This window comes from Ochlerotatus camptorhynchus, unplaced genomic scaffold (assembly GCF_037179485.1).
Source record: "Ochlerotatus camptorhynchus isolate MF236.1 unplaced genomic scaffold, CSIRO-AGI_Acam_v1.1 ptg000002l, whole genome shotgun sequence".
NCBI classification, from domain to species: Eukaryota; Metazoa; Arthropoda; class Insecta; order Diptera; family Culicidae; genus Ochlerotatus; species Ochlerotatus camptorhynchus.
The window spans coordinates 5,428,153-5,439,473 of NW_027040494.1; the positions used below are offsets into that span (position 1 = coordinate 5,428,153).

Below are 11,321 nucleotides of genomic sequence, written 5' to 3' on the forward strand. Positions count from 1 at the left end.
TACACGAGAAAAAAAAAATACAAACACAGAAACACAAACTTAAAATTTAACTGATGGGAGAAAGAAAGAAACAAGAAACAAAAACTTATCTGATAATCCTATACTACTACCACCGAGCGTTTACACAGCAGCAGCGGAGCGACGCGCAGCTTTGATGATCTTCGATCCGCGTGTGCGGGCGGTCTTCGTTGGTGTGTGCTTATGTGAGGGTCGGCACTCAGCTGAACACACGAGATGGATGAGCGGTTTGAATGTGGAGGCAGATGCTGACACTCGATGACGATGATCCGTGTGCACAGGTATGCGTGACCACGCACCGATGGTGCGCAAAATGGTTGGCGAATTGGCAATCGCAAAAACAATTTTCCTTCCGATGATGCCGAAAACACACTTTCTTCTCAGAAAAAAAAACTCACTTTTTGATAAATTTATCGGGAATTATGCCAGGAATCACTAAGCGAGAAAAAACTGATTTTTTACGTCAGATAATAGCGAGAAAACTTCCAAATTAACAGAGCGCGAAACAAGTCGACCGTACTTCTTGCTAGGACGCAGTGAGATGAAGCAACATAGTTGTTGATTCTTTTATTTGAAAAGTTGTTAACAATATTCGTGCAAAAATACGCCCTTTTAAATGGTGAAATGAATTAGTTATGCATAACATTCTCATAGTTTTGACATGAAATCCCGACCTTTCTAATGCAACTAATTGCATAAAAATCCACTTGCTTCTTTATGGAATTTGAACATTTGAAAATGCAGTCAACTCTCTACAACTCGATGTTCTATAACTCGAAGCATTCTGCGGTCCTTTCAATTTTCCATGTATCGTTCTCGCCATGAGTCGATATTCTGTGATGATTTGTTTAACAATGAATTTGCTAAGGTTCAATCGAATTAACTTTACAGAGCCAAGGATTCTTGTTCACTTTACAAAATTTCATAAAACTCAAAAGGTACAACACAATCAACACTTTATCTTCCGCTATGCAATAAGCCTCCTCCATGAGACCGGAATCCGCTTGAAGTGACTTCATTGTATGGCAGTATCGCCAACGGGGGGCAGAGTGCTTCCATTGCAGCAATTGACGCAAAACGTGGTCATCCACACACTCATCACGATAGCTTTCCAAAGTCGACGACGCATCGACCAAAAGAACTGCTGATGAAGAACAATGAGGAGGACCACACAATGGCTGCTGCCGAGTAAACAGACGATCGCGTGACACACATCGAGAGTGGATTTCTTCTGTCGCCAGTCTAGAGAGAACACTTAATGAATTCTGTGATTTTGATGATAAAATCGATCGAACTTTAAAAACATGATGACTGGTGATCATATTGAGTACACAGGACCTATTGACCAGAGCAGAACATGTTCCGTACCAGGACCTATCATGAGATATATCAAACAGGTTATATTGAATGCTCAGTGCTGATGCTGGGTGATTTGGCCAGGTTGAAGGTCAGTTGGCCGAATGGTCATTAGGGTGAATGGTCATTAGGGTGAACGGTCACTTAGCCGAACGGTCACCAGGCCAAATTCCGGAAAGTTATTTCTTAACACTTGCGAATAAAATTTGCTGGATTGGTAGAGATAAAACTAGCAAATAATAGAAGGATAAATAAGACTATACAATTTCGAACTCAAATTGCCAAAAATGATTCCGTCTCATGTCAGGAAGAAGAAGAAGAAGAAGAAGAAGAAGAAGAAGAAGAAGAAGAAGAAGAAGAAGAAGAAGAAGAAGAAGAAGAAGAAGAAGAAGAAGAAAAAGAAAAAGCCAACTACTATAGAAATTCAGGGTGTCTAATACCTGGAAAAAAATCGTGGAAAACCGGGATTCCTCAGGGAATTTTCTTTTTCCTGGAGGAACCTGGCATTCTTAGGGAATTTCATCATTACTCAGAGAATTTTGAAAGATTATTTTATATTTTATTATGCAAATATTTAATTTTCCTCGTTATTTTCTTTCACTCAGTCAACTTAATAGATCTTTCAGTGGATTTATCTTCAGTAACAAAATAAATTTCTTTAATTAGAGACTTGCATTGTATTTTTTTCAGATCCGGGAATATTTAAAATTTTCACAAATTTTGAATTTGAACAAAATATTTTGAAATTCTTGGCTAAAAAATCACTATGCTTGGAGTTATTTCCAAGAACTTCTTTCCTAGCTTATTTCCAAGACCACAAATTTGAAAAACATCAAAATTAAGGACCTGGCATAATTTCCAAGGCTCATGAGATTGGATGATAGTATCTAATGAACTCATTCCAAGGGAGTTCTGGGAAGAACTGTGAGGAAAACTTCAAATACAATCTGCTAGCATGGTAGTCATAAGGAACTCCAGATTCTATGTAAACCCTGAATACCAAGGAAGTCTAAGTAAACCATGCATTTCGATTCGGAAGAAATTTTAATGGAAATTCATACAAATTTCTGAAGCTAATTCCAAAGGAATCATAAAGAGATCTCCAAGGAAATTCAAAGAAGAATTCCAAAGGAATTCTAAGCATAATTTCAAGAAGTTACAGGGAGAAAAATAATCTGGAACATAATCTCAAGGTAGTTTTTGGAGAATACATCGAGAGTATGCTAAAAGTGGGATTACAATTATATCTGAAAATAATTCCTGGAAAACTTCAAAAGAAGTCGGAAAAAATTCCAGGAATGTTCTGACTTGAATGCAAACTAATGTTAAATGGGAAATCTGTGGAATTTGTTACTGCGCTGCAAGTGAACTCTTAGGAAAGTACAAAGTATGTTCTAATTTCAATAGAAAGAGTAAAACTCAAAAGACGTTCGAAAATGATTTTTTTTTTAATTCCGAGATTATTCCAATTGATTTCTTACTCATTTCAAGGTAATTCCTAGGAAAATTTCCTGAGAACGGAGTTCTGATAATGTTTCCAAAATAATGTCAGATAACAGTTCAAAAGATTTGTAATCAGTGTTGACTAAAATCAAAATCAGAAAATCACAATTAGAAATCTTTCAAGATCAATATCACCTAAAATCACAGGCACCAATATCACAAGCCATCATCACCACGAAGATCATACGTGATTTTCGACCAATATCAGCCGCTATTTTCGATTTTCAAAATCAACCAGTATCAATATCAACCAAGATCAAAATCATCGAAAAACATAGGATTAGAAGATATGTGAAATTCTAGAATTTGGGGCATTCCGAAATTCAAGTCAACATTCCGGATGAAATTAAAATGGTGGATTTCAACCCAAGATGGCTCCCACAAATCCAAGATTGCGGACCAAAATCCAATATGGCGGCCCCTGGACAGGGAATATGCATCTAAACCCATGCAATATGGGTATCTACGAAATGGGCTCCATGAGGGGAACTGGAAAATTGGCATCCTTCGCCATTTTGGAATCCAAGATGGCGGATCAAAATCCAATATGGCGGCCCCCGGACAGGTAATATGCATCTGAACCTATGCAATATGGGTATCTGCGGGCTCGCTAAGTGGAAGTGGAAAATTGACATCCGCCGCCATTTTGAAATCCAATATGGCAGACCAAAATCGAATGGCAACCCCCGGACAGGAAATATGCATCTAAGCCCATGCAATATGGGTATCTACGAAATGGGCTCGATGAGGGGAAGTGGAAAATTGACATCAGCCGCCATTTTGGAATTCAGAAGGGAGGACCAAAATCCAATATGGCGGCCCCTGGACAAGGAATATGCATCTAAACCCATGAAATATGGGCAGGGTGGCCAGACCTACCGATGTATCGGTAGTCCTACCAATTTTCGGGATGCCTAACGATTCACAGACAAAAGGTTAAAAATTATCGATTTATCACTTTTCCTACCGAGAATCACAGATATTAAGTAATCCTTGTAGTCAGAATTAGCATTAGAATTAGAAATATTGTTTTCGATACGTTTAAAGCAGAAGAACTGAAGAACAGCCCCCCCCCCCTCGCTCACAAAGGTTTCAAGTATTGGGAAAGTTTTCTTCAGACGGCCTACCGATACCTACCGATAAAAGTTTTGAGAAGCTACCGATAGTGAAAAAAATAATCTGGCCACCCTGAATATGGGAATCTACGGAATGGGCTCGATGAGTGGAAGTGGAAAATAGAGATCCGCTGCCCCTGCCCATATTTCATGGGTTTAGATGAATATTCCCTGTCCGGGCCGCCATATTGGATTTTGATCCGCCATCTTGAATTCCAAAATGGTGGTGGATGTCAGTTTTTTTTCTTTGACTGTAATACCAAGCTATTGATTTTCCGTTTGGTTTTTTGTTACCTCAAAATCAGCTAAGGCTAAAATCAGCCTTGATTTTCTGCTTTGTGATTTTGCTGATCTCAAGATCAGCTGTGATTTTCGACCGTTCCTGATTTTGGATTTTCTTGATTTTTTCCATCACTGGTTGTAATCATGTTTTGATGATATATTTTTAAGAAAATTCAAAGGAGAGTTCCAAGAAAATTGCGAGGAGCATTTCACCAGTCCTAAACAAAACTTTAAATGAATTCCTAGAAAAGTTCCATTGGAATTTCTGGAGCATGCAAAGTGGATGCTGTGGAGAACTCCAAGTGAACTTTTCGTAAAAATATCCTGGGAATTCCTATTTAACACTACATAAATTATTAATTTTTAAGGTACACTGCAGATTTATTCCAAAGAGTGTTCTGCAGATGGTATTATGGAGCAAACTATAAGACATTTCCAGAAGGAGGTCTTAAGGTATTCTGAGATGTTTCAAGCAGAAAACACTGAACAAATCCTGTAAAGATTTCCAAGGGATTCGGTATGATTTCAACATAGAATTTATTTTCGAGACATTGGAAAAAAGCAAAGAATTAAGATCCAGGATTTTTATAAAAAAAATAGGGGAAATGTCGGCTTCGGCATGACAGACTATTTTCGGCAACCCAAATTGAAACACTATTTTCACTGGATTTTCACTTCGCTGGAAACACTTCGCTGAATGCATGCAAACGATTCTTTATGCTTTCAGCTTCAATTTGACTATATTTTTACCACTGAGAAAAAGCAATCTAGCAAGGTTTTCTTGAAATGCAACACACGCACTACAAATTGTAGCTGATTTCGAGTTGCCAATAATAGAACAGCAGATTTACATGCAGTTCAAATGGAACGGTTGCCGAAGAAAAACTGGTTGCCGACAATACTCGCTCTCACTAGATTGGAGCTTTGTAAATGCGTTTCAAAACAGTTTTTGACGATTCTTTCGACTGAAATTGTTAGAGCAGCTGGCAGCAAAAGATTGTAAATAAACCAATACTGCATATGTGTGCGTTCCTTAGAGAAAAAGGCTATAGAAAGAAGGTCGCTGCTTAGGTTGCCGAGAATACGTAAATTCTCCAATTAGATAAGATCCAAGATTTGGAAACATTTAATAAATTATTAATTACACACACATTAAAAGCATTTATAATCCTGGATTTAGAAAAATCTTTTAGATCCAGGTAATTTTATTTTAAAATATTCCGAATATGGGAAAATTTTCAATATTCTGGGACGTTTAAATAGTCAGAGCAAATATCTAAGTGTTTAAGATCTTAAAAACAAGAAGAAGCTCGTCAAAATTTATTTAAGCCTCGGCTAGTGACAATTTGGGACCTCCATTGGCTCAATCGGTAAAGGCGCAGCTACAAAGCAAGACCATGCTGTAGGTGACTGTGTTCGATTTCTTGTCTGGTCTAGACATTTTTCAGGTTGAAAAATTTCTCGACTTCCCTGGGCATAGAAGTATGATTGGACTTGCCACACAGTCATACTAATGCAAAAATGGTACTGGCACCGAAAGCACGCAATTAAAAACTGTGGAAGTACATCTAGAACACTAAGTTGAGAGCACACAATAATCTAATATGCGATATGCAATAAGCTTGGAATGCGAAGAAGAAGAACAAGAAGAAGTAGTGACCATTGTGCCACATCCAGAAATTACTAGAACATTTGATATAGTGACAAATTAAGTTTTAATATTATAAATTAACTACTTCCACACAGTGGCGCCGGTGGTGTAGTGGCAAGCGTGATTACCTCTCACCCCAGCAGGCCTGTATTCAATCCCAGTCGGCGCCGCCGAGATGTTCTGAGGCATAATATCTCTGATCACGTCTTCCTTCGAAGGGAAGTAAGCAGGGTGCCTTCCATTCATTTTGACTAAAAAAATGTTTTATGAAATTATAGAATAATAGGATATTATGATGATATTTTGTATGTGTAAGTAATTAGAAAAGATTGTAAAGTTTGTGTTTCACATATCAAACCTGCGAATTTAGCTTTGACAGAGTCACGATGAGCGTTTTTTCTGATCGCCTCTTCGCGAAGAGTGAAGAGCGAAGAGTGGGTGAGATAAATTACAAAATCGCTTATTGCGACTCTCATGTAGCAAAATTGGCAGGTTTTATGTATCAAACACAAACTTAACAATCTTTTCTTGTTGTTTACATATTCAAAATATTTTCATAATGTCTTATTATTCCATAATTTCTTTAAACATTTTTTTAGTCAAAATGAATGGAAGGCACCCTGGAAGTAAGTAAAGCCGTTGGTCTCCGGTTCATGAGTTGATGGGTCGATGGGTAGCGTCCAGGTGTGGGAGCTGCCTGCCTGGCATCGGTAGCATTGGTGCTCAGCACGGAAAACAAGATCGACGGAAAACAAACCAAGCAAAAATAAAAAAAACTACTTCCATAAATGGATCTTGGATCTATTTTTCAAATTCATATGGGTAAATAAGGCCAGATATTTCAGTTAATTGTGTATTTCGGTATTGTTCTTAAAATTATAAACGATAAATAAAAAAAAAAATCTACTAACCGATAATTCTATAACTCGATGGTCCCTTCAATATTTTGTTATAAAAAATTGACTCTAGCATATTTTTCAAGAAAAATCTTTTATAATTTTCCAAGAGAAAGCAATAGCAAAATAGTTTTTATCAAAAACATGCTCAATCAAGTGTTTAAAAATCAAAAGTTTATGTTAAAAACTGATTTTTTGAGGGGTCGCCCTGAGTTTCCATTTAAATTTAGTAAAAATCGAGAACTATTAGAAAAAGTTTCTTTTCATCATTAGTAAAATTGGCTGCAAATAAAATAATTTTTTAAATTTATAATATTTTATTTATAAGTTGTACACAAACACTTTTAAAAGCTACGGATTTTCGTGTCTTCGGTGCACTTATTATTTGTCTCATAAAGAATAAGTGCGCCGAAGACACCAAAAAGAATTAATGTAGAACCGTAGATTCATAAGCGTTTGCGCACAGCTTATACATTTATATCTTGCGATACGCAATACCTAATGATGCAGAGAATTTATTGTAAAATCCTTATTTACCATAAGTTGTACGGTACAATATTATCAATTTTATGGTGCAAATAATAGGTTTTATTGCACTGTAACAGTAGGTTGTGTTGTCATCTTCTTCTAGGCGTTTTAAGCTTCTGTAGCGAGCGTTTTGTCAGTTCTCTACTCAGTGTTCTAGATGTACTTCCACAATTGTTAATTGAGAGCTTTCTATGCCATTCAAATGCATGAATTTGTATATTGTTCCAAGAAACCTAAATTCATAAAATCATCAGAGTTGGTTGGAAATGCTATCAAACATTAAGCTTTAGTGTGATAATTTATTAGCTAGAGAATGGTCTTAGAAGAGGGTAGGTAGGTAGATAGTTCCGTTAGAGTACGGCAGTATGAAAATTGAATAGAAGTTGAAAATGAGCAAAGGGCCATTAATGCGACAGTACAAAGTCAAACGCACACTTCTTTGCCTAACCTGAACGATGTACGTGGAGATTTGAAGTATGTCTTTAAATCTACAGGTAAAAAGTATGCGCCTGACTTTGCTCAAATACTGCCTGTGGAATAGTTCTAGTGACGTTTCATCACTACCTAAAGCCCCACGTTGCCGAAAACATTTCCAGTCGATGCAATTCTTCTCTACCCAAGTATTGTGTTGCTCCTCTCGTCATGACCAATTTAGTAATCTCAGAGAGAAAGCTGTAGGGTGGTTGTTGTGTGCTGTACCATCATTAGTAGTATTGACGGCTACTCCCGCCTTGAGTTGTTACATTCAAAGTGTTTTTATGTTACTTCATATGCGAAGTTAGCAATTTTCAGAGTTGGTTGGAAATGCTATCTAAGATGAAGCTTTAGTGTAATTATTTATTAGCTAGAGAATGATCTTAGAAGAGGATAGGGAGATAGTTTTGTTGAGTAAACTGCTATACAACAAAAACCTGTCATACAAAGGTTATTTAAACTGTTATAGAACATGTGTGGTTGGAGTGTGGCAAGCACAATGATGACACTCTATTCCTAGGGAAGTCTAGAATATTTCCAACCCCAAAGATTCCCTCGACCGGACCAGAAATCGAACCCACCGCCACCGGCTTGGGAATACCGTGCTATGACTGACTAGGCTCATTGAGGCCCATTGTAAGGTGCATTTTTTTTTCAATTAATTTTTTATTTGGGATGTTCATGCCATTTGTTTTGCAGGTTATGATTTCCGAACACGACACGTTTTCAAGTACCTAAAACGAAGTTAAATTGATTAGTGGCTTGCTATGGAGCACCCATTGTTTTTGTTCAGTTATAACACTTTTTAAAACAAATTATGTTGCAATTGGATGCTTCCTAGCGTCCTGGAAAAAAAATGTACCTTGAGAAAAATAATGACAAATATCAGCGATCAAATACGCTGATCAAACTGAAACCCTTTTTACCAATCTCTTTACAAACTGAAATATTATTCACATTTTTTTTTTCAATTACTGCCAACATAAGCATCCCAGACAACCAGGAGTCGTATACCAGCGTACAAATAGAATTGTAAATTAGTCTTGATAAAGTCAACATCGCATACAATAATGATATGCTTCGTATAAAGTTGAAGTAAATTCGCAAAGAATGCAAACTTTCGACCTATTGGATGAACCTATTTTTGTATCGTACCGTATCACAAATAAACTTGAATGAAGTTGTATGGTTTTTGAGACTAACATTGTTATAACAGATGAGATCGTAAATTATGGCTTATCGAATCCATGAAAACTAATAACTACAGATAACCATAGATAACATAAGAATGTGCACACTAGATCGCATTTGAGATTGCCTCAAATCAAAATCCCATGAGTCTATAAAAGCATTCCATCTTGTAGCATTAATGCAAAACTGCGGTCCAAATGCGATTTTCTCAACTGATCTTTGACAGATCGTAAATAGTTACACATCTCTATTGCGTGCGGAGGTGCTGATGAAGCTGAACCGACTCAAGATCCAAACGTAATCTGATGATTGTCATCAACATCAAAATCTTTTCAAGTCCAAGTAGGCTTTTTGAAGCGCATAATTTATCACTGATATAATCCTCCGTACTTATAAAGTAAGTGTTCCAGTAATAGTGGTGTACCTATAGTTGCGGTATGGAGGTTGTGCCGGAATAGTGAGGAGGACCCGGATAAGATTATTTTTCATCGGTAGCTCTTCTAAAATAAAGCATATTTGTATATTTCAAAATTAAAATATGCCCAAAAGTGACGGAAAATAATTAACTTTCCTTGAGATTTTCACTCCTTTGCACCTATAGTTGCGGTAGTGTTCCTGTAATAGTGGAACCCATAAGTGCTTATATGGTGTAGTGGATTCAGTGGTGGTTTCTGGATACGAAGGTGTAATGTATCGAGACTAGCAGCGGGAAATGTTTTTTGTGCTTAATTTTATATGGATCATCGTATTTCTTTTATATTGAAATCGGAAAAATCGTTACTGGAAAGCCAGTATGTATGTATATGGCCTCCTTTTTGGAACGTATATATCAAATCTGTGCATCTTTTACGACTTGTTTGGTTCGTCTATCACTGTGTACATCCGAAATTATATGGATCAAAATGTTGACTGGGATGTGGCTTTATTATTGTTTAAGAGCCATTTTTAGAACTTAACTAAATGACCATTTGCGTGGATCATTTCCGGTGATATTTCTAATAGTAAGGTGGTGTCTTTCAGAATGCAGAGCACTTTCGTGATGCAAACTCGCTGATTTCACATACGCCTGTAGGGTAGTACAGTCTCATAAAGAGTGTGGGAGGTACCTAAAAATGAGACGGGTTTGGGCAAAAGAATATTCAAGACTCAGAAGACAATAAAAAAAGCCAAATATGCACAGTGAAATCGCACCCTTTAAAGGCAAGATCTTTATTTAAAGAAATCGAAAGTGGTGAGTGAAAGATGTGAAAGTAACGAGATCAGTCTACCAGCATTTTCATTTAGTGATGATACGAATGCAGGTTCGAATTGGCGTAGCTACTGGCATGACCATGTCCGTGTCCGTGTCCTCCAAAAGAAGCCTCTTCACCTCCATATCCTCCCTCATGGTGTCCATACACCTGTGGGTGGTGAGCATGGCCAACGCGTTTCACATGGGCCTGGAATCCATTATGCTTGTCGGAAGTGTATTCCACAATACGCTCCGTGCCATCGGCCTCATGCAGCGAGTACTGGCCCTTCACAACATCTCCATCGCGGTGTTCCCACTGGCTCTTGTGATCTCCGGTTTTGGAATCCTTAACACCGTACTCGAACTTGTATTTTGGATGGGAGTGATGTTCCTCGTGATGATGATGTTCACCACCATAGCCGCCTTCCCATTGGGCTGAAACGACCACGACTGCCAGAGCAAGGACTAGAACGAACTAAAATCCCACGTTAGAGTATCTAAGATCAATTTAGATTTATCGAGCAATATACTACCTTCATCATGTTTGAACCTTTTCTGATGCTTCAGATATGAACACTCAATGAGAACTGATGTCTGACTGTGCCGTTGTTTATGGTTTTATACCACACGTTTGGTCATTGCATACTAGCAGAGCACGATTCCTTCGGCCTGAGCTTGTAGCAAGATTTATTGATTGAAAGCATGATAATCATGATACCAAAAGCCTCTCTCAGTACACCTGCGAGCTTGATGTTCAATGGACTGGAAAGATAAAAAAAAACAAAAATTAAATAATTAAATCTTAACAGTGTGGCGCAATCAATTGTCATTAGTTAAGAAGTTGAGGACATTTTCATCTTCTTACTGGCCTATGGTTTCCATCCGGATATTTAGTTTTTATTTCAACATTTTTAAACATTTCTAAATCTTTACATTAATTGCATTTCGACGAGATAAACTAGCCAACGAGCTAAAAATCTCTCAATAAAAGCTTAAAAAAAAAACAAAATAAAAATTCCTTTCATTCGTTTATTGTGTGGTAAGCAAAATAATATTCTATGCCCAGGACAGTCAAG

At 37.3% G+C, this 11,321-nt stretch overlaps 1 protein-coding gene across 1 annotated transcript; it reads right to left on the bottom strand.

The window, feature by feature from the left end:
- Nucleotides 1–10,264: 10,264 nt before the first annotated feature.
- On the bottom strand, nt 10,265–10,837 carry LOC135707377 (adult-specific cuticular protein ACP-20-like). The gene is made up of 2 exons (XM_065229222.1): nt 10,779–10,837; nt 10,265–10,720 (listed from the first exon to the last, which is right to left on the bottom strand). Exons 1-2 carry the CDS (start codon nt 10,785–10,787, stop codon nt 10,295–10,297), a joined length of 435 nt encoding a protein of 144 aa, XP_065085294.1. The 5' UTR covers nt 10,788–10,837; the 3' UTR covers nt 10,265–10,294.
- Nucleotides 10,838–11,321: the final 484 nt, after the last annotated feature.